The 23,603-nt window shown below is 57.1% G+C and overlaps 1 protein-coding gene across 2 annotated transcripts in view; it reads left to right on the top strand.

Annotated features, from left to right (window-relative positions):
- The first annotated feature begins 5,553 nt into the window (after positions 1-5,553).
- The window catches only part of ASS1 (argininosuccinate synthase 1), a 51,449-nt gene continuing 33,399 nt past the window's right edge, over positions 5,554-23,603 (top strand). The window contains exons 1-6 of one of the 2 annotated variants that reach the window (XM_040632071.1): positions 5,554-5,588; positions 10,486-10,548; positions 11,976-12,085; positions 13,966-14,034; positions 17,184-17,372; positions 23,274-23,330. In XM_040632071.1, the coding sequence (XP_040488005.1) occupies positions 11,981-12,085; positions 13,966-14,034; positions 17,184-17,372; positions 23,274-23,330 (420 nt within the window). In that variant the 5' untranslated portion in view covers positions 5,554-5,588; positions 10,486-10,548; positions 11,976-11,980. The remainder of the gene's footprint in view (positions 5,589-10,485; positions 10,549-11,975; positions 12,086-13,965; positions 14,035-17,183; positions 17,373-23,273; positions 23,331-23,603) is intronic. The other variant, XM_040632072.1, reaches the window with a different exon arrangement.

Below are 23,603 nucleotides of genomic sequence, written 5' to 3' on the forward strand. Positions count from 1 at the left end.
AGGGGGGGCGGTGAGCGTAGCCAGAAAGACAGGTGCAGCGCGGTACAGGAGAGAGCGGATGACAGTCGAAGACAACACCAGTGGAGAGACGAGAAGGGATCAGAGGCCTCTGTGCCTCCATTTTTTCCCTGAAAACTCCAGGCATCTGCTAGGTGCCGGCATGACAGATAACATCTGACAAGGGACCGATCTGGTGGGAGGACGGGAGGGGTCAGAGAGGCGTCGCCAAGGAACGGTAAGTGCAGAGACCATAAGGCAGCAGGGAGCTTGACGCGCTGAAGAAACCACAAGCAGGCCAGTGCAATCGGGCTGTAGTGGCTGAGGGCCGAGGAGGAAGTACAGGGTTCTAGATTTGATGCTAAGAGTGATGACGGACCAGCAAAATCTTTTTAAAAAACACTTCAGGGGCGCCTGGGTGGCACAGCGGTTGGGCGTCTGCCTTCGGCTCAGGGCGTGATCCCGGTGTTCTGGGATCGAGCCCCACATCAGGCTCCTCCGCTAGGAGCCTGCTTCTTCCTCTCCCACTCCCCCTGCTTGTGTTCCCTCTCTCGCTGGCTGTCTCTATCTCTGTTGAATAAATAAATAAAATCTTTAAAAAAAAACAAACTTCAATTCATGACTATATCAAAATATATCTCTAAAACTTCAAAAAAAAAAAAAAACCTCAATATAACCCCCTTATTGAAATACCATTATCACATCTAGTAAAAAAAAAAAAAATCAACAGCAGCTCCTTGCTATCATTCAAGATCCCGTCAGGGTTCAATTTCCAAATGCTCACACACAGGGTCTTTCTTGTATGCTTCAAAAACTCAGGATGAAAACGAAGTCTACATATTGTGATTAAGTACAGTCTTTATGTCTCTTTTAACCCTAAGCTCCCCTATCCCCCTTTTCTTTCCTTAAAAACTTAAAACTCAACTTTATTGAGATATAATTATTCCAGGAATGTGAGGTCGGTTCAACACTTGACAACCAATTAGTGTAATTTGCCATAGTTACAGAATCAACAGAAAATCATATATGATCATCTCAATAGATGCAGAAAAAGCACTGGACAAAATTCAGCCCCTACTCATGATAAAAACTCTCAGTAAACAAAAGTCAGCTTCTTCCCCTGATGAAAAGTATCCACGGAAAACCTGCACTAACATCACGGTCATCAGTGAAAGATTGAATGAATGCCTTCCCCTAAGACCACGAACAACGCAAGGATATCCACCCTCGCCATTTTTGTTCAACATTATACTGGGGGTTCTCCCCATTGCGAGGATGCACGAAGAAGAGGCACAAAGATAAAACAGGTGAACGTAAGATTGCCTCTATTCCCAGACAATGTTATCGTCTACACGGAAAGTCCTAAGGTATTTACAACTATCTACTAGAATTAATCAGCAACATTAGCGAAGTTGGAGAATATAAGGCAAATACACAAAATTCAATTGTATTTCTATATAGTAGCGACCAACGACAGAAAATGAAATTTAAAACATCGCGTACGATAGTCTCAAAATACTTAAAATACTTAGAAATGAGTCTAAGGAAAGATAAGCAAGAACCGTACGCTGAAAACAACAAAACGTTGCTCAGACGTCCGAACCAAGGTGGAGCCTTTGGCACTTCCGTTGAAATTGAGGACTTTTATACTACCCACGAAAGATACACCAACCTCCCAGGTTTTCCTCCCTCTGAGTAGAAGACTTGACCTTTGCCTGAGAATAGGCCTCCACCAAGCAAGTCATCCAACCTGTCCAGTGAGATACCCATCTCAAAGCTGAGCTCTGGAGTAGCCGTATTTGTGACTCCAAGAAGCCCTATCTCTTCTAGCGTGAGAAGTGACTTTGTTCACACTGAGGTCACAGACCCCGGGCCTTTCCCATAACCAGCACCTACTTTCCCAACTGGAGCATGTCCAGCCCCACCTACTTTCTCTGGAACACCTCATCACCTGCAGGGAACTTAGAAAACTCCGGCTCTTCTAGCTCAGGTCCTGCTCGTCTAGCTCCTTGAAAGATTCTTACCTGAGATTTCACATCAAATAAAGAAGCCATTTCACGACGCTCAAGGGCATTTATTTCAACACTATCGGAGAGATACGCTTTTGGTTTAAAACAGAAACTGAATTCACCAGAAATGAAGATCATCTCAAGATGTAACCTCCTATAGATTGGCCTCACTGTTTGAGTTTCTTTCTCACTGCTCGTGTAAATAGCAACTAATACTTTTCAATAGTTTGAAGTCTTTTTAAATGCTGGAAATTTTAAGAAGGTATAACTAGAGAGGTATACCATGATCATGGATTGAAAAACTCAATATTGTTAAGATGTCCACTCTCCACCCCCAAGCTGATAGATGGTTATTGCAATCCCCAATCAAAATCCCACAGGGTTTTTATATAGACTAGCAATCTGTTTCTACTATTTATACGGAAATGCAAAAGACCCAGAATAGCCACAACAATTTTGAAACGGAACAAAATCGGAAGATACACACTATCTGACTTGAGAGCTTACTATAAAGCTGTAGTAATCGAGACGATGTAGTATTGGCCTAAAGATAAATAAATAAATAGACCAATGAAACAGAAGAGGGAGTCCAGGAACATATTCACATTTACAGGGTCAATGGATTTTCAACAGATGTGCCAATGTAATTCAGTGGAGAAAGGAAAGTCTTCAGCTAATGTTGTTAGAACAATGGGGAACCGATAGAGGAAGATAAACCACCCAAGTGTTTAAGAAGGGAGTGACTTGTTCTGAGTTTTTAAGAACTCTCTGCTCTTGGGTGGAGAAAGGATCTGGGGGGACGGAGGGGTGGGAAACTGGAGAAGCAGAGAAATGATTGAGGAGGCTACAGCAATGGTCTGAGTAAGAGATGACAGGCCAATGTGGAGAAGGTGGAGATGGAAAGGAAGGGGCAGACTCTGGATACATGTAGAAGATACAAACATCCCAGACTCCAGTGCCTCAGTTTCTCCACCTGGTCAGGCCTAGGTGCTGCTGCACTTTTAAAGGCACCACCCAAGGTCACTTACTAGGAGGTGTATAGGCTCCTTGAGGAGCCCTGACCTGGGTGTGGGTGAAAGGCAAAGGCCACGGTGGCTCGGTCCCATGCGGGGGATCCCCTCTGGCCATGCCCCAGTACTGGACCCAAGACCTGCTCTGCACGGTGAGGGCTGGGGCAGGGTGTGGATGGAGGGGTGCAGGTGGAAAATGGCTCATTGGGGAGCCAGCCAATCCACCCTGGCCTTGATCTCTGCCTCTCATCCACCCTGACACCCAGTGGGCAGGACCCCTGCTGGCAGTTGGGCCCCTTTTCCTTTCAGGAGAGCTGTGACACCACTGTCCCTAATGTCACCAGCATCTGTGCGTCAGAAAGGGACAGTCCCCTGGACTAGAGCCATTTCAGCAGCAGAGAGTAAAGGTCCCCACGTTCTGTGACCCTTGGGACTGAGGACCTGGTGCCTCTACCAGTTAACTCAAGCCTGAACTAGAACAAAGGATTTGGCAGACACTGGGCTGTAGTTCTGCTCTGCCACTAACAGGCTGTGTGGCCTTGGGGAAGATACACCCTCTCTCTGTGCTGCAGGTTCCTATCTGTAAAATGGGGATAACAGTCACAGTGACTTCATAGAGAGTAATCGTGAAGAGCAAGTGAAGGTAAGGAGATAAAACAGTGCTTGGTGAGAACCACAAGGAAGTAGTTGTGCCCCAGATCCACCCAGATGACCTTACTTCCTCTTCCACGCCCCCTCCGCCCCCCACCCATCCATCCTAGACTGGTAGGGGCTCATCCCTCACCCCAGCCTCTTCTTAAGGTCTGGGTAATGGGGCTTCTCTCTGGGGCCACTACTGGCTTTGGGGAGCTTGGGGGAACACCTGGCCTCACTGCCTCAGTTTCCCTGCCCACTTCCTCTGTAATAACTCCAAGGGGGTGGTCCCCCTAGGCACCCACACGCTCCCCAACTTTCTCAAAGGGCAGTGACATCTTAAAGGAAGAAACAAAGACCCAGGACAGAGTCATAGGACTGAGACAGAGAGGACAGTAGAAATGCCCCCCTCCCTTCCCTGCCTCTGCTGGGGAAGGAAGCTGCCTGAGGCTGCATGACCTGCTGTCGTGTGTCGTGTTGGCTGTTCCACACTGGCTAGCGTGGAAGGCCAGGGGCTCTGCGAAGCCCAGAGGCGGCTCAGTGAGTGGGCTTAGGGGGCCAGCTGCCGTCCTGCCTCCTGGCAGGAAGCTGCCTCAGGTCACCCAGACCCCTCGCAGCTCATAAGGGGCTCCTTGCCATTTCAGCCACGTCTGGGGTTTGGGTGCCAGAGGCTGGGGGGCGTTCACGCGGACTGAAAGCCGTGGCTTTGCTTGTGAATTGGTCTGATCCATTTTCCCCTCCTGATGGGCTCACAGCAACTGGCCTGGCCGATGTGCTTGGTGGCCAGGCAGCAGTGCTCAGGGGTGGGATGGGGGCGCTGACTGGCGGAGGGACCAAGTGACTAAGCGAGCACCTTCTCTGCTGAGGGTCCCTTTCTCTAGCTGCTTCTTGGTTGCAGGAAGGGGCCTGGGACAGGCGCCCCCCTCACCACCACCTACCCCCTTTTACAAGATGGATTAAATGGCAAACCAGCAGTATGGTCTGGGGGCTCCCACCTCCCAGGGGCTTCAGGGCTGAGAGGACCTGGAGTCAGTCCTAACTATGGCATTGCCTTGAACGCCGGGCACCTGCCATGTCACTCAGCTGCTGTTGCAGTGATGGGCGCTCTGGGGCCTCTGAAACAGGCTGGCTGGCAGACGTCTGACACACAGATCCTTCCGAAGGCCAGACCGGGGTAGCAACTCCTCGTTTCTTGTGCAAGCAAGAAGCTTCACCTCTATGAACCCCTGCTGCCCAATGGCTTAGCAGTTGGCTAGTCTTCCATTCACTATTTACTGGGTGCCCCAAGGAGTTTGGTCAGGTGCCAGCCTCCGGGGAGACAGCCAAGAGCCAGCCCTGGACCGAGGGATGAAACCCCGACCTTCCAGTGCCGCCTGCACCTGGGCTCCGGCTCACGGCGGCTATGTGGGGGAAGGGAGGGGTTTCGAGGTCTGCAGAAAGGCCACCACGGGATTAAAGTGGACACGAAATTCACCGCATCTAAGGGACTTTTATTCCCACTCCCACCGCGGAGCGGTGGCAAGTCTCTGGCAGGACGGCCGCAGTCACCCGGCCAGGGGCGCGCGGTCCAGCCACCGTCGCGCCCCGAGAAGCCGCCTGCCCGCGGGCCAGGGCGAGGAGACCCGGGCCGCGTGCACCCCCCGAGGGCCCTCGGGAGGACGCGGGGCCCCGGGAGCCGGGCGGGGGATGGGGCCCCGCGAGGGAGGGAGGGGTAGGGGGCGGGCCGGGAGGGAGGGAGAGACCGGGCCCCGCCCACCCGCAGGTGGCCACGGACGCTGAGCTGCTCGGCGTGGGGGCCGGGCCCGGGGGCGGGGCCTGTCGGGCGCGTCCCCCCACGTGTCCCGGGTCCCCGGCCCTGCCCCCGGCCCGGTGTTTATAATCCGGGATTCGCGACGCAGCCGGCCCTGCGCTGCCGCCTGCCACCGCCTCCCGGGCCACGGTAAGGAGCCCCCGGCCCGAGACTCCCGCTCCCACCCCCTCGCCTAGGAGACACCCTGCCGCGGGTCCCGCCGACAGCGAGCCGAGGAGGCCGAGGGGACTGCGCTCCGGGCGCCCGCGCGGGCGGGGGCAGAGGGCGGCGCCGAGTGGCCGCGCGCCCCGGGCTCCACCTGGACGGGAGGGAAGGAGGCCGACGCCGGGGCTTCTGCCGTTGAGACGCCGGGCGGCCGGGTTCCTGGGTCCCTCGGGGGTGGGGCCGGGGCGCGTGTCCGGGGGCTCCGAGGGGGGCAGGTCGGGTTGTTTGTCCCTTTTGCGGGCCGAGGTCCTTTCTGGAGCCTCCGTCTCTAATCCAGCTTCCTCTATGCCGGAGCCCCCCAGATGGAGACCTTGGGAGTCCGGAGGGTGTGGCGGTTCCCGACTCTCTCGCCCCGTCTCTGACCATCCCCCACCCTCACTCTGCGTGAAACCAGACTTCCAGCCCCACCCCTGGCCCTCGTGCGGGGGCTTGGGCGTATCGCCCCTCCCACAGCCCCGAGCCTCAGTTTACCCCGGGCACATGGGCACCGGGACACTAGCGGCCCGCCCTAGCGTCTTGGGTGTGACTGCGCGCCCTCCCCTGCAGGGGGCGGCAGTCTCTGCCTCCTGGAAGGGATTAGCGTTCTCCGCCCAGGTGGGGCCGGTGGCCGCGCGGGGTCGCCGGGCCGGGTTTCTGGCTGGCACTGGGCTCCGGGCTGTGGGCGGGGCCGCTCCGTGTCCGCCGTCCGGGCTGCTGTTGTCTTTGGCATCTTGGGCGGCTGCGCCCTCCAGGGAGGGAGGGTCATTGTGAAATGGAGGAAACTCGTCTGCCAGCCCGCCAGGGCTCTTCCCGAGGAGGTCTCATGACCCGGCCGCCTCAGTGTTCCTTTGGGCGCAGTGGGGGCGTCTTCGGAGCATCGCCGTCTGGCTGCACGTCTCAGGCAGGAGCAAACCTGTCTTCTCTCCAGGGATGGATCAAATAGACCCTGGGCTTTGATCCTTCCTTCCCAGCCCACGGCTGGTGACAGGGCAGATTCTGGAGCCAGTAGACCCAAGCCGGGAAGGCAGAACCACTGGGTGAGGCTTGGGTCAGCTGCCACCTTCCCAGGCCTCAGTTTCTCCTTCTGTCAGAGCTGGCACAGGCTCAGGGCTCAGGAAACAGTAAGACACTGTGGGACAGTCTCTGTAGACTACTGAGAGCGGCTCCTGGGTCCATTCACTCATTAACTGTGTGGGGCATGCCTCCCCTTGTGCCCTAAGCTGGGGACGTGGAACAGGAGACCCTGTCTGTCCTACGGAAGGTTCTGGTGGGGAGGGAGACCGGAGAGACAGAAAGAGCCACAAAAGGGATGGGAACTTGGGAGATGGATGGGACCGAAGGAGGCTTCATTCTAAACTCCCTTCCCTCTTCCATTCCCCTCTCAGAGCCCAGGCAGGGGAGCCCAGGGGTGGGGTGGGGACCCATCTGTCCCCATGTGCACTGTGCTGAGAAACAGTTCAGGCTCTGCTCAGTACAAGTCGACGGAATGATGAAGGCTGCCCAGGGAGCACCTAGAGCCTGGCCCGTGCACCGCGTGGGGCAGAGGAGGGAGGCCCGTGCTCTGCACGGTCTGAGGTCCCCACAGTCCTCGCGTGTGCCCCATCCACTGCTGGCCTGCTCTGGGCTTTGTGGCCGCTTGGCTAGGCTGGTAGCCGTTTCTCCTGGCTTAGGGCCCCGGGAACCTGACTCACAGAGAGGGGCCAGGCCCAGACTCACCTGCTGTGCAAGCCTTTTCCCAGGCCCCACTTCGTCTTAGCCCCATGGTTTCCGGGAGGCCAGCCAGGACGGCCAGATGCCTTCATCAGACCGCACAGCCCCTGCAGGGAGTGCCTTGCCTGCGGGCACCCATGTGGAAAGAGAGAAACTAACTCACTGGAATTCAGGGTCTGAGGCTCTGAGCTCTGCTGTAACACTGTAGGCAGGGTTGATCTTCCAAGCCCCAGGGTGTTCCCTTGGGTGGCAGGCGCCCTCCCCAGACTTGGGGGTAGGCCATGCACCCACAGGCTTTTTAATATTATTAGTAGAATCAACAAATGAATGAATGCACTCTCCTTTCCTCCATGAGCTCCAAACGCTCTCAGGAACTTGCATGTCTCTTACCAGAGTCTGGTGAGATCTACTTAGTCCCCCACCACCTGTCTCAGGGGCTTTTCACCAGAAACAGACTCAACCTTCCCAGCCCAGGCAGGCCCTCGGATGACCCCTAACCCTAGGTGGAAGAAGTTTGCTGGAGAGCCACTGTCGTCAAGGGAGCCAGTGTTCCTGATTTGATTCTCAGGCCCCAGCAATTCTGCGGCTGAGAGTCAGCTCAGTGTCTAGTCTAGGGCAAGCCCCTTGACCTCAGTTTCCTCATCTGTCAATTGGGAAGAAAATCGCTCCCCTGTCTTACCAAGGATGTGCGGAAGACATGAGCCAAACAGGTCAAGCAGATAGATAGGCTGAGACCCGACAGCGGCACCTCCTGGCCAGAGTGTGAAATTGCAGCCTAGCTCTGTCAGACACGAAGGAGGGCCCCGAAGTGATCCCTAGAATGAGGAAACCCCAAAGTCAGAGAGAATTCTTCTGGCCTCGGTGGAGCTAGGGTTTTAAAAAACTATAACGAGCCCAGCTTAGCTGAGTTAGAATGCCAGGGACGGGTTCCGGAAGAACATTTGCCAGGCTGTATGCCTGACGCAGAGAACTATACTACTGATTGGTGATGGTTCCTTGGGGGTTTTGTTTTCTGGAAGATGAAAGTGAGGGGGAGGCGATCTGTGGTCTGCTAGAATCCCGAGTGTATGGGGCACGGGGCAGTAACGAGCAGGCGGTCTGCAGTCAGCCTAGGTTTCTGTCCTAGCCCTGCCATCCACGAGCTTGTGGCCCCCGCAAGCCGCTTACCTTTCCTGAGCCCCACGTGGTAATAATAGTGTCCTCCTTGAGTGTGGCACTGAACATAGTATCTGCTCTTGTCCTTGTTCCAGCTTTGACATTTTAGAGTGCACGGGTTTCCATAGAACCGACCGAGTGCCAAGGCTGGCCTAGCACCGTCGCTGGAGGGTGGTGGGGTGGCTCTGGCTGGGGACACGGAGAGTGCCGCCTGCCTTGCCACCTCAGGCCAGGCTGGCAGACATCTTGGCATGAGGCCGCCTTCTTCCTTCCTCCCAGGATGTCAGGGCAGACAGGGGAGCGGGGAGGCAAGGACGTTCTTGGCAGTGGGCCTGCGCCTGGGAGCCGGGGAAACCTGCCCTGGGCCTTTCGTGGAGGGTGGGGTGGGGACAAGGATTAGCTAGACACCTCCCCCAGGCAGGCAGACCAGGGTCCTGGGATGTCGGAGCCAGAATGGCTTTCGGGTTGTGCAGACGGCTAGTCAAGCCCTGGGGAGGGAGGGACTGGCCCAGGGTGAGCCGCGACAGTGGGAAGGAGAGTCTAGTGGGCACAGGCTTGGGTGCCCAGCTCTGGCTGCTCCCCCACAGGACTCACTGAATCCTCAACGGTCGCCCTGTGGCCTGACGGGCTCTTGTCACCCCCATTTTGCACATGAGCAACTGAAGCAGCGTGAGCCCAGGTCCGCAGGAATGAGGCGCTTCGCCCGGGTGCCGGGGGCGAGGGGGCAGGAGGGATGCCAGTGTCGGATTGCATCATTTCCCAGCCCGCCTGCCCGGCTGATCTCTGCACACACAGGCCCAAACACAACACACGCCCACCCCCCCCACGTGCCGGCACACACACTCGTTCACGCTCGGAGGCACAGAGTCCTAGCTGCGTGCCATCTTCCACGCGGCTCAGACCCAGAGGCTGAGGTTCCTGGTGCCCGTGTGCGCACACAGCCTGGCAAGCAGGCGGGGCTCGCTAGTGTCTGGATGAGGCATGCATAGCATTCCAGGCCTTGAGGGGCTTGCCTGACCTTCTCTTTATAGGCAAGGAACCGACATCTCAACCGTGGAATCAGTGGCGTTGTTCTGAATGCCGGTTACATGGCAGGCGCGGTCCGGGAGATGGTCCCTGTCCCCGTGGAGCTCACAGCTGTGGGGGTGGGGGTGCGATCGGAATCCAGCGAGCCGTGTGCTAGGATGGGCCATGGACAAGGGATCACAGGTGGAGCCAGGCAGGCCCAGGCGGTCTGTGTGTCTCCGTGGAGCTTTGTCTCCCTCACTCCAGTGCCCCCCCTCCCCCGGGCTCCAGGTCCCTTTAGGAGATGGCAGAGCAGGGGCGACTCTAAGAGCAGGGTGACTCTTGGACCGGCATCATCGCGCCCTGTCTTGAACCCACCCCAGCCACGCCAGGGTGTCTGAGCCACCTGTAGCTTCCCAGACCACACCTGGCCCGGGTTTCTCTTCTCTGGGCCTTGTACCTTCCAGCAGTGGCTCACGGGGCCCTGCCGCTCTGGGTGTGAGTCCTGCCTCGGCCACTCAACCTGCCAGGCAAGGCCTGGAGCCAGTTCCTTAACCTGAGCCTCAGTTTCCCTATCCCTAAAATGGGGACAGCTCGAAGGGAAGGGGTCAGCACATGATATGGATGGATTCCTTATGTTGATCGTGGTGACAGTTTGCCGCTACATAGGACGCTCTCGATATATGCAGTTTCTTGTCTCTGAGTTATGCCTCAGTGGCGCTGTTTGAAAAATATGCAGCAGGATACACGCCCCACCCCAGCCCCAGCACCGTGGCACACAAGCACACAGGGCTGGGAGCACCGGTACCTCCTGGAGCCAGGGGGCTGGGTGAGTGGCTCCTGGGCCTCCCCAAATCTCCGCGATCAACAGGGCCACTCGAGGGGAATCCGGCAGCCGGAGAGGTCGGGTTCAGGGTCTCTGGCTTCACCCGCACTGCTCTTCCAGGCAGCTGAACAGTTTTTCCTTTTGCAGAGTGGTGCACGGAGCCGCGAGGTCAGATTCCAGAAACCGGGAAACGCACATCTCTGATCCAAGGTACTTTCTGGGTCCTCCCTGTCTCCCTCCTTTCCTCCCTCCCTCCCATTTTTGATGGCCTGTTGCCTGGCTGCAGTTGCCATGGGCACCATCTCCTGGCCCCAGGGTCAGGGTCTGCTGAGTCACCAGCAAATCAGGTGGCTGGGGACAGGGCCTGGCAGGTGGTCGAATGCCCCGTGGAGGCAAATTTGTGTACATCCATCAGAAACAAACCCCCAGCCTCACTGTCCAAAGGGCCACAGGGTGTGTGAGCCCTGGGGCCGACGGGCAGGTGGCCCAGCGAGATGGGTCTGCACACAGGATGTGTGTTCTAGTACCATCGGGCCCTGTCCAGGCTCTGCTACACAGGGTTGAGTGACCGGGACAACCCCTCTCTGGACCTCCAGGCACAGGGGAGGTTTTCCATACACAGGAGTCTGCGTCTGCGCGGGAGTCATGGTGGGGTGCCCCTTCTGGGCTCCATGGGTCTGTGGAGGGGTGTCCGCGGCTTTTCCCGAGGGTATCTAATAAGGACCCTGACCTTGGTCAGACTCCGGTGTAAACGCTCTCACCAGACACAGGCATCCCCCCCGTAAATGCAGGATGCTGGGGCCATGTCCAGGGATGCTGGGACCAGATGGCCTCGTTCCACATCTGGTCCTCAAGCACAGGACTCCCCCTCTGTGACCCTCGGTTTCCTCTCTAGCAGAATGGGTACAGTAACATATCTACTCTCAGGGCCACGGGGACAGTGCTGGGGGAGGCAGGGCGAGCCCCAACGCAGCCCAAGCATTCGGGGAGAGCCTTCTGGAAGAAGGAACAGCGACTGTAAAGGCAAGAAGGCAGGAGCCCCTGGTACCTCTGTGTAGCTGAGGAGACGGATAGGGTGGGACAGAGCCCTAGCACGTGCTCTGTGACCTTGAGCCGGCTGCTCGCCATGTCCCCAGTGGGCATGACAGCAGCATGGGGTCATGGTGGGGGTGCAAGGCGAGCCACACGAGGCCCCCAGAGCCATGCCCCGCACTCTCTGAGCGGCCCCACCCATGTCTCTGGAGCGTCCTGGCCTGGTCCTAACAGCTCAGCCTCCTATGCTTTCTCTAGCTGGTGGGGGATGGGCTCCAAGACATCCTTCCCACCCCCCTCGTGTGCCCCCACCCCGTCAGCCCCAGGCTGCTGTCGGTATTCCCAGGACCCTGCATGCGTGGGGGTGTGTGCGTGCAGTGGTGGGGTCCGTGGGGTGGGGGTGGCGGGGGATGAGGCTTCGGGAAGGAACAGCTCCTCGGCTGGCCTTGATGGCAGGTGAACATCTTGTTCACAACCCCCCAGTGGCAGCTTGTCTGGAGGATGAGGCTGCCCAAGGCCAAGGTGGGGGCTGTTTGTAGGGGCTGGGGGGTTGGGATGGGCTGGCTCTGCGTCACTGTCCTTCCTCACCGACCGCCCCCCCCAAGACAGGATGTCCAGCAAAGGCTCCGTGGTTCTGGCCTATAGTGGCGGCCTGGACACCTCCTGCATTCTTGTGTGGCTGAAGGAACAAGGCTATGACGTCATTGCCTACCTGGTAAGGAGGCGCTCAGTGCGTCCGTCTTTCTACCTGTTTGTCCCGCTGCCCACGTGCTCGCGGTCACTCACCCAAGCCCAGCGTCCCCTCCCTAAGCCTGCCCTGAAATGTAGACACACATTTGTCATTCCGCCTCCCTTTCTTCCTCTGTCAGATGAACATCCGTGGTGTTCCCAGGTCTGGGGTGACCTGCTGAGCACGGAAGGGGCCAGCTCTCTGTGGGTGACCAGAGGGGGGGAAAGCCAGAAATGAGCTTGGCGGTGCAACTCGGCCAGCCTGCCTGCACGGGACCACGGGCCTGTGAAGACCGTGAAAGGCACACACTCTTCCCATTTATGGAAGTCCCTTGTCAGCCCCTAATAATTCTGCAAAGATTATAGAATCCTGCAGTGGCTGAGCTGGCGGAGCCCTTGGAGACCACCTAGTTCTAGGGTGGCAAACAGGTCACAGGTAGATAATAGGTTATGGGGGATGCCACTCCCCCCTCCCTGATCAAGCCGGCTTCTCTTCCAATGAACTAACTGGATATAGCTTCTGAATCCTTCTCCATGTATTCGGGACTCCTGAGTGCAAATTCTAAAAATCTAACCTCTACCAATTTGAGCAAAACAAACAAACAAACAAAAAAGCAAGATAGTTCTTGGCTTGTGTAACTGAGACATCCGGGCTTTGACAGCTTCAGGCAAGGCTGGATCCAGGTGCTTGTCCAGCTCTGTCTCCATCTCTATTTGGCTTCATTCTTGGCCTCTCCACAGGACAGGCAAGGCTCATGTCATTGTAGCCTGGCTCTCCCAGAGAAAGGAGGGCTTCCTGCAGAGGCTCTGACGGGAGGGCCCAGGAGTATTCTCATGGCCTGAGCCACTGCCTGCCAAGCATTGGTTACTATGGCTGTGTCACGAAGGGTTCTGATCATCTGGGCTTGGATCCTGGGCCTGTCCCTACAGTGAGCAGGAGTTCCCTTCTTTGGCAAGAGTTCGGGAGGAAGTGAGGGTGGTACCCTGCGGAGACAAAAGTTCAGCTGTTGCCAGGAGTGATTGGATTGCAGTTCAAGTCACTATCCCTGATAGCGCAGTCCCCTTGTTACTCGGGTGGGGAGAGTGAGGCCCAGGGAGGGGAAGCGCCTTGCTCACAGCCCCCTGGCAATTGAGAGTCGCAGCTTTGGGGCATGCAGGGACCCCAGGGTGTGTTCATCTTGCTGATGGCAGCACAGTGGGGCGGTCCAGAAGCCCGGCTACCGCTAGGCAGATTTAAAAGCTGAGTGACCTCAGAAAACACCTGCAGCTGGGCTCTGGGAAGATTCCAGAGTCTGGTGAGCAGAACGCAGGGTCGAAGTCTGGGCAGTAGGCCAGAGTGCAGCCAGCAGAAAACACACTGGTGTCCAGAGGGGGCTGTCACAGAAGTCGGACTCCAATAGCAGGGACGGCCTCCTGCCCACCCAGATGCCTTGGGATGGTCAAGTTGCTGTGCTTGGCTGTGGAAATCCCCTGGGGGTTGCGCACTTTCTGACATGGCGACCTCGGTACTGGCTTTGGGGGAGTTTTCAGGAAGAGAGAGATGGGTTGAAGGGAAGCCTGAAAACTTCAAGGCAGTGACAGCCAATGCCAGGTTCCAGCAGCCCAGTGCACAGGGCCAGGCCCGCCTAGTGCTCTGACCCATAGAAACTGCTTCCTAGCACACCCAGGCAGGGCCAAGTGTCGACTCCTGGAAGCATTCCAGCTTCTCCAGACCCGGCTTTGTGCCTTTCTCTTCCTAACTGACCTTGGCCCCCTCAAACGGAAAGCACCTCCATTTGGACAGTGTCTGCCCAGGGGGGCTGAAACTCTTCCCCCACTCTCCTTTATGCCGCTGGCTGATGACGCCTCTCTGCTTCTGCTTCTCAGGCCAACATCGGCCAGAAGGAAGACTTTGAAGAAGCCAGGAAGAAGGCAATGAAGCTTGGGGCCAAAAAGGTACCAAGTGGAGGCAGGGTTTAGGGCTGGGAGTGGGATTCTGACATGTGGGGGCAACAGTGGGCATTGCTGTCCCAGAGTTCCTTGTCGTCTGCACCCCTTCCAGTTGGTCCTCTTGCTTCCAAGAGTATGAGTTCGATTCCTTCTGTTTCCAGGAGTGTGGACGCCATCATCTCCCTACCCTCCCTAGCCACTCTTCCCTGCCCCCCACCAACTCATAACCCACATGCTCATCCATCTTCCTCTCACATCCATCCGTCTGCCCATCCCTCTTTTATCCCCCGTCCCTCCATTCATCTGTCCATCCATCCACCCATCCTGTCATCATCCTTCATCAACCTACCTGCCCATTCCTCTTCTACCCTCCTGTACCCCCATCCATCCATCCATCCTCCATCCATCCACTCATCCATCCATCCATCCATCCATCCATCCATCGTCCACCCATCCACTCATCCATCCATCCATCCATCCTCCACCCATCAACTCTCCATCCACTCATCCATCTATCCATCCACCCATCCTTTCATCATTCTTTATCCGCCTACCTGCCTAGTCCTCTTTTACCTCTGTCCATCCTTCCACCCATTCAGCAGAATCAGAAAATTCCAGTTGAGTTCAGTGCATTGATGGAGCATCCAATCGTGTGGCGGGCAGTCCCTCTGCTGGGTGCGGAGCCCAGATGGCGAACAGAGCCAACGTGGTCCCTTCTCACATAGGCTCACCGTGTATGGGGACGTCCCTGGCACCCTCACCCCTTCGCTTGGGCGAATGGGCAGGGGACATAACAGGGGTGGTGTGAAAGGCCATCAGCCCACCTGCTTGGTCAGACCTGGTCCCCTCTACAGGGCGCTTCTGTGGGCTTCTCAGAACCTAAAAAGGAGCCTGGCACGTAGTAGGAGCTCCGTTAGCACCTTACAATGATTGAATGAGTCCCACATCCCATCCCTGGCCATGCGCCTAAAACTGGATGTCCCTCCTTGGTCAGGAGTCCCTGAGCCTCAGAGAGGAGAGGAGTTTTCTGAGCAGGAGCCTAGAAAGTACTGTAAGAACACTTGAATGTTGGAAATGGGTTGGGCTCTCACATGAGTTGGGCTTTCGTGTAAAGATTTGGCCTTAGTTCATTTCTCTAGACCAGTGATTCTTAACCTTGTGCCCTCAGGCTCCCGCACACTTTTATGTATTTGTTTGGAATTGGAATTTCTCGCCCATCCCATCAGGGTGTGGTCCCCATTGCTTTTCTTTTAATTTTCCTTTTCTTTCATTCTTTGCTTCATTTTTTTAAAACTGATTTTATTTGAAAATAATTATGGGCTCACAGGAAGTTGCAAAAATAATACAGAGAATCCCGTGACCCCTTTACAATCTTGAAAATGGCTGAGTGCCCCGTAGAGTTTTGTGGATTATGTCTATTGAGATCCTCACAGTATAAATAAAAGCTGAAATTTTAAAAATATTAACCCATTTTATTATTTTTTTAAAGAGCTTATTTATTTGCCAGAGAGAGAGAGAGAATGAGAGAGGGCACACAAGCAGGGGGAGCAGCAGGGAGAGGGAGAAGCAGACTCCCCACTGAGCAGGGAGCCCCGATGCATGACTCGATCCCAGGACCCTGGGATCATGACCTGAGCCCAAGGCAGACGCTTAACCGACTGAGCCCCCCAGGCCTCCCTATTAACCCATTTTAAAAGAATAATATTAAACACCTTATAGGTTAACATAAGTGACATTTTTACCTCAGAAAAGTAACTATTTCCAAAACAAGACTTGCTGGTAAAAGTAGCATTTTGTTACATTTTTTAAATCCCTTTAATGTCTGGTTTAACAGACGGCAGGTGGATTCTTGTAGCTGTGTTTCCATCCATTTTGTGACGTGTTGTTTTGGTTTGCGTTAGGAAAAAACATGGCCTCATGAATGTAGCCCTGGAAGAGAGAGGCATTTTTCTTTTTTTAAGATTCATTTGAGAGAAAGAGAGCATGGGTGCGTGGGGGGGGGGAGGGGCAGCGGGAGAGGGAGAGAGAATCTCAAGAGGACTTCTCGCGGAGCACAGAGCCCAACATGGGGCTTGATCCCAGGACCCCGAGATCATGACCTGAGTCGAAACCAAAAGTCGGACACAACCGAGTGAGCCACCCAGGCGCCCCAAGAGAGGACTATTTTAATAGTCTTTTCAGAGAGTTGGGGGTGTTCTTGGATACTGCACCAAAAGTCGACAAGGGGTCGTTTCTTCAAGATTAGTGCAACGGGGAAACTGAAACTAGACAAGGAATTTTTCATGCATTAAAATCCGCTGGTCCATCTTGCACTTTGGGTGGATTTTTTTCACCATGCAAGATTGTGTGACGTCATGCATTGGTCATTTGAAAACTATTGTTTCATTGAGTTCATGTACGTCTCCCAAATGTTGCTGTTTCATTATAAAATACCAAAACATCACATTTGTCAGAAATATTAGCAAGCTGTCAGATGCAAGTTGTCCATAATTCTGATTTTAACTGGAAAGCCCGAATTTTATCATTGGCAACAAATACTCAGTTCTCCCTGAAGTGACAGGTCACTTCGTTTTTGTGAAACTGTGGGCCACATGCTCAAGTCTGAAAGACCATAATTTGTCCATCATTCGTTCAAGTCAAAATGATGTTCTATGAAAAAAGGGGCTAGTTCAGCTTGTAACTCGCTTGGGAATTCAACAGAAGTGTTTCGTGTGTATTTTGCCATCTGGGCTTGAGATTCATCAAAAGTCATCATTTTTACGGCTTCAAGACGCTTCTCAAGGGAAATTGTCCCTGTGGAAGGGAGGTGTCAGGAACACGGTGGCTGTGTCTCTGCACGGATCCGTGCTGAGTGGCCAGTCCCTCCACCCATCATTGCTTTTGCAAACTCGGTGTGAATGTCAACTTAGTGAAAAAGGCAAATAAGCCTTAACCATAAGCAGTTTCAGCTAGATGGTGCATCAGGATTGATTAGTGATGTCTGCCATGAGTGCGGGAGGGGAGTAATAGCACTGTGTGCTGGGATTGATTAGTGATGTCTACTACAGGATCCATTAGTCGTGTCTGCTGTAGATGCAGGCCCCTGGGGCTCTGTCCTCTGGCTGGGCCCCACCCTTGCCAAGCCTCCCTGCCACCTGTGGCTCCTCTCCCTGTAGGTGTTCATCGAGGACGTCAGCAAGGAGTTTGTGGAGGAGTTCATCTGGCCCGCCATCCAGTCCAGCGCACTGTACGAGGACCGCTACCTCCTGGGCACCTCTCTGGCCAGGCCCTGCATCGCCCGCAAACAAGTGGAGATTGCGCAGCGGGAGGGAGCCAAGTATGTGTCTCATGGCGCCACAGGAAAGGTGAGGCAACAGGTGGACGGTGCTGGGGAGGGCAGGGCAGCGGAGGAGGGGGCAGGGGGACTGTGAAGGGGACTCAGGCAGCCGGGGAGCAGGTGCATGTTTTGCCCCCAGGAGAGTCAGGCGCTCAGGGGACAGACTGCCGGTAGGTCTGAGTGGGAGGAACAGGATCCGTAGGAGCGGGGATCTGGGAGTGGTCACGGCTGTGAGCTGTGGGTTCCGTGTGCAGGTTCCGCCTCCAGGGGGAGCACTTTGGCAGACTTGACACGGAGGCTCAGGGACATCTGCCCCCAGCCCAGGTCACAGACCACAGGTTGCCATGCGACGTGGTGGAAAGGGTCAGAAACCCCAGTTAGCAAAGTGGGGTGGATCCCTGCTGTGTGGCCCTTAGGGAGGCCCTTCCCCTCCCCCAGCCTTGGATTCTTCATTTGCAAAACGGGGGTGGGGAGGGGCAGGGGGGAGCCCTGTCTAAATCTGCGGGGACTGTCCCAGCACCGCACCACACCCTGGGTGGCTCGAGCCACGGACTTGGATTGTCTCACAGTTCTGGGGCCAAGGTGTGGGCAGGGCCGCACTCCCTCTGAAGGGGCTAGGAAGGCGTCATTCCGGGCCTCTCCGGGCTTCTGTAGGGACAGCTGCACCCTTGTAGACGCGACACTCTGATGTTCCATGAGCAGTCTTCTGTCCGCTCATCGTCCCTCCTCTGCCTCTGGGCATGTCTGGTTCTGTGTCCAAATCCCTCCCTGTTACAAGAACACCAGCCATCTGGGGATTAGGGCCCACTCTAGTGACCTCCACCCAACTCCATCACCTCTATAAAGACCCTAATTCCAAATAAGGTCACATTCTCAGCTCCTGGGAGCTGGGACTTCATCTCTTCTGCGGGGGACACAACTCAACCCATGACACACCCCCGGTTTCCAGCCCCTGCTCGGACAGTGCAGACTGAGGGAGGGTCATGGTGGGGGGACAAGGCAGGAGAGCCCTCAGCACGCTGTCCCACAGGGGACCGTGCTCCAGAAACCAGACTGCAATGTTCGCAGCTCTTGGGCAATGTTATAAAGACTGTAGCCTTGGGCTCTCAATGTTACTGGACACCAACCCAATAGCCCAGTCCAGGACTTGGCTCCCTAACAACCCCACCATCAGCAGACTGCACACCTCCCAGTGCCAGGGAGCTCACTACCTTACCGGAACCCTCGTGCTAACCTGACCCAGGCCCCCCTACTGCCCAGGCTGGTTGGGGCAGTGGAGGGGGGCAGGCGGAGCAGGCTCTGGCCCTCTGTGATGTAGAAACACTTGCTGCCTCTATTAGGACAAAGATGTGCCTGGAGGGTGGCCTTGCAAACCAGGGTGACCCTGGTTCATGTCTTTGAAAGCTCACGTGTTCATCCATTTGTTGGGCCCTAGGTCAGCAAGCTTCTCCTGGGCCTCTAGAAAGGGTTGGACACGAGCTGGGTCCAGCAACGGTGCGGGACCTCTTGGGCTCCCCCCGTCCTCAGGGAGAGGAGAGTGGATGCATGACAAGGCGGCGGGAGGGGCAGTGCCTGGGAGCCGTGGGGGCAGCGGGCAGGGGAGGGGGGCTGATCTACGGACAGTGGCCCTGCAGCCTGAGCGCGGGTGAATGGGTGGTAGGGTGTGGGAAGGGTGTGCCGGCACAGGGATCTGTCTGTGCAAAGGCTGGAAGCAAGGAGCCCTGAACAACTGCCCGCCTGGGAGCATGGGGCCCGAGCAGCACGGTCAGGGCTGGATGGGGGCGGCCAGCGACTCCCCCGGTGGTGTGTTGGGGATTGTTCTGGACTGAGATGGTGGGCTTCTATGGAAGAAGGGAGCTGCCGAGAGTTTCTCACCCGGACCTGCAGCCCGAGCGCTCGCCGACGGTCCTGGTCGTGAGCGCATTTTGAGCAGGATGACGGGCCTGGCTGTTTGGACGGGGAAGTGCGTGTCGTCTTCCACTTGAGAGTGTAGGACAGGGTGTAGGAGAACCCAGAAGTTCAGGACTCAGGGCTTAGGGCCCATGCAGCTGTGTTCAGATCCTGGGTCCCCTGCTTTCGGGCTGTGTGACTTCACCCCCTGAGACTTCATTTCCTTGTCTGTAAAATGGGAACGAAGGAGAACTAGCTCATGGGGCAGTTTGGGAGCAATGAGTAGGATAATTGCCTATGTGCTCAGCAGGGGCCTGGCATGCCGGGAATGCTCAACTCACTCGAAACTGGGAGTGCCCTAGTCATCCGGTGAACAGACCTATACTGGGGGCTCCTGCGGGCAGAGGGTCAGTGAGAACAAGCTTCAGTTCAGAACAAAGAAGCTTCCAAGCCGTCTCATCTGCCCATGTTGAGATGGGCTGAGCAGTGAGCAACCCGTTCCAGGAGATGTCTGAGCTGAGGCCAGATCAGGATTCTGGAAGTGTTCTGCCCGGAAGGAGTACCTCCAGTGGTAGCCCCAGGACTGAGGATGGGTGGCATTCGGGGCTGGTGGAGTGAATGCGTGCATGTGGTGGGTCTGGCCCTGGGTTGGGAGATCCAAGGGTCTGGGGAGACACGAGCTAGCCCGGCCGATGCGGTCAGTAGCCACCTGCAGCGGTGTGAGCTGCTCCTTTTGGCCACAAGAGGGCACCAGAGGCTTGGATTTGAGGCCTTGGGTTGCTGACCACAGAAAAGCAGCTGGAAAGGCCACCTCCCCCCAGGGTCCTCTGGTCCGTATCGGGGTCTGCAGGACTCAGTTCTGAAAAGAACGCCCTCTCCAGAGGTTCTGTGGCCTCCAGGACTAAAGGTTGGAAGGCCATGGGAGGGGAGGGGTAGGGGAAGGGAAGGGCGCAGTGCTACCCTGGATCTGCCATCTCTGCTGGGGTTGATGGGCAAGGCGCACTTCTGTGCCTTAGTTTCCCCAATTTACAGAACCTGGGGAAGCCCCCCCGAAGTCTCGGAAGACAATTTCCTGGAACTGAGGGAAGCAAAGAGGGACATCCAGGCAGGCCTGGGGAGGGGTTCAGAGAAATACAGTTTGAGGCAGGCAGGTGGGGAGAGAGGGGCCAGTGGCCTGCCGTGGCTTGCAGCCTGGGGGCCGGGGACAGGCGTGTGTGACTTTACGCTTCAGGAGGTGGGCCTCAGGGGCAGGTGCGGGAGGCTTGTGGCCTCGGATGGAAGACCTGCGGCCACGTGGGGTTGGGCTGGCTAGCCCAGAGAGAGACGGCAGGGAACGCTTGGCAGTTTTTTGCGGGGGGTTCACAATGCAGAGAAAGCTGGGGCCTTAGACTGCAGGGCCTCCCCCCGCAGATGGGGAGATTCCAGCGTGGCCAGTCCTGAAGCTGTGGCCATGTAGAAACTCAGCTACTGGGCTCTTGCAGTCACTGACGGGGGGAACCAGGGCCTCAGGGGCCCTCATTCCAGCCTCCCGGAGGTCGCGTTCACACGTGTGTTCATTCACTCCCCGAATATTTATCCAGCACTGGCCTCCTCCATGCGTGTGGTCGCTGGCACAGGATGGGCATGGGGAGGCTCCCAGGGACTTAGGAGCCCTAACCCAGCAGGGGGCAGAACACAGAGGGAGCAAGAGTTAGCCGGTGACACCAAGGGGGACGGGCACCCCAGGCCGCAGGAACAGCCCTTGCAAAGGCCTGGAGGTGGGAGGCAGCGTCCCTCCCGGGGCCCAGCCGGGCAGCACGGGCTACAGAGCTCGAGCTGGGGTCCACCCTCCATGCCCCGCCCTGTTCCCTCCCGACCAGAGAGCCGCACAGAAGCTGAGGTGGCCCTTCCAGGGCCTCCTCCCCCCAGTTTTGGAAGAAGGGCCTGGAAATATGAGCCAGACTCGGGCAGGGGTATGGGGAGCAGTTTTGTAAATGGTGCCATCTGTATGGTTAGCCCAGGAACAGATGGGCGGTCCCCGTGGACACTGCACCCACACTTACACACGCCCGCACGTGTATCAGCGCGTGGACACACATGGTGTGGAGGACAGCTGTACCCCCGCTCCCGCTCCAGGGAGCGTTGAGTTGGTGCCGAGGGTCGTGGGGTTAGGGGGAGGAAGGACTGGGCCCACCTTGGCTCTTAATCTGGGACAGAGTTTGAACCAAGGGAACCTGTTTGGCTTCCGGGAGGGTCTCTGACTCTGGAACAGATGGGTGTCCCCATGTGGGTCTGCATGGGCAGACACCAGCCCGGCAGGCCTGTCCAAGGAGGCACAAGCTGCCATTGTACTAGGGGGACGTGAAGCCGCGGGGGGAGAATCACCGGGATATGCAACACCGTGTACTAGACAAATCTAAAATAGATCTACCGTTTATTGTAGCTGCCATTGCTCCAGGAACCGGGCTGGCCACGGGGTCCCTGGGCAAGCGTTACTGCCTGTGCCTCAGTTTCCCCATCTGTAAGGTGGGGATAATAATAGAACCTTCTTCGGGGGGGGGGGCTGCTGTCAGCTGTAAGGCTTCAATGAGTTTAAGCCTGGAGCTCAAGCCAGTCACCTGAATGTGAGCTCTTAGGCCAGAAGTGTCTGTTGGCTGTGTGACCCCGGGCAAGTGACATCACTTCTCTGAGCCTTGCTCTCGTCATCGGCAAAGCAGGGGTAAATACCCTACTGGCCCCAGGTGGCTCTCCCCTGCAACAGCGAGCGCAGAGTGGGTGCCCACGACGGGGCTAGGTCGGCAGGCGAGTGGGGTGGCGGGTTTGGCACAGCTCACGGCCCCCAGAGGCCCGGGAGGGGGGCCGTCGCAGCCCCTCTCTGCTCCTGGCTCCGCCGCCGAGCGGGGCTGAGACCTGCATTTCCGCGCCGCCTGACAAGCCTCTGGAAAATAACATGTCATTCCCGCCGCCGCCTCGCTGGGCCCGTGCAGTTTTCACAGTAGGCGAAAGGTCCCTCTGTTATTTCCACAGCTTAAGTCCCCCCTCCAGGGGCCGCGCTGATGGGAAGCAGGCAGGATGCTGGCAGCCACCGTGTCTGCGGCCTCCTCTTCCTCCTCCCCGTCGTCAGCGCGCCGAGGGTCAGACGGGTCCTCATTTTCTAGCGGAGGACGCGGGCACAGAGGCAGGGCAGCCGTCGCGGGCTGGTGGGGGCCCTTGAACCAGTCCTTCTGTCGGGACCTCCGTTTCCTGTCTGTACAGAGCAGAGCCGAGGAGCAAAGGGCCCTCAGTGGTACCTGGTTCCACCCATTCCCTGCCAAGTGGCGCTTGTAGATGGGGAAACTGAGGCTCGCCCAGGCAACAGGAGTCCCAATTTTATGGACACGAGGAGTCCAAGCACCACGGAGCCTGAGCCCGGGACTCGATCTCTGGATTGGGGCGGAGGGGGCCAGGCAGAGAGGAAAGCTTGAGGAAGAGGCCGAGGGGTGGGCAGCTGGGCACTGCCTGGAGAAGGATCGGGGTCTCTGCAGGGCCAGACCCCCAGCCTCGCACACACGCGCCCCCCTGACGTGCACACATACAGGACGATACGTGTGCGTGCCCTGCCGTGTCCCCAAACGCGGGCGTCCCCGTCCTGTCGCATGCCCGCCCATACACGTGCACACCCCACACCCCCCCACACGCCCCCACACCCGCGTCACCCAGCACGGCGCGCACAGAGGTTGTGGCGCTCACCGCCGGGCACAGGAGCATCCTGTCCCGCACAGCCGAGCACCCCCGCCTCCCGGCTCTGCACTCGGGGTCCTGCCTTCCCATCCTGACTGTGCCTGGACGGCAGGACCTGGGGTTTTCTCTGCGAGGAAGACCGACTTTCGTCGTTAAAACAGGCTGCCAATAGTACACACCTCGGAGGGCTTTGAGGTCAGAGTGAGAAGGGAACCATGCAGTGGGCCTGCCCTGAGCAGCCCCCAAGCAGGTGGTCAGCAGTCATGAGGTGCTGCCTGTCCCCCCGCCCCCACCCCGCCTCTGTTCTACGGCTCCTGACCACCCCCTGTTCCTGTTTCAGGGAAATGACCAGGTCCGTTTTGAGCTCACCTGCTACTCACTGGCCCCTCAGATTAAGGTAAGATGCTGCCCTCGCCTCGGGGTGGGTGCTAGGAGCTAATGTCCCTGGGTGGGGGGAGGGCAGGGTATGGAGTTCTGGAAGTTTCCATGGACAGGGACGGAGTGCACCTGAGTGTCGGGGTGGGTGGTGCCCCTCTTGCTCATGGACAGACCGTGGGCTCATGCCAGATGCAGGGGCACGGCCCCCCCTCTGACCATTAGCCCTTCCCAGACGTGCTACCCAGGGGCCTGGGTAGGTGGGGGCAGGGGACAGAAAGACATGGCTGCCCTT

This window comes from Ursus maritimus, unplaced genomic scaffold (genome assembly GCF_017311325.1).
Source record: "Ursus maritimus isolate PB19 unplaced genomic scaffold, ASM1731132v1 scaffold_17, whole genome shotgun sequence".
Taxonomy (NCBI): Eukaryota; Metazoa; Chordata; class Mammalia; order Carnivora; family Ursidae; genus Ursus; species Ursus maritimus.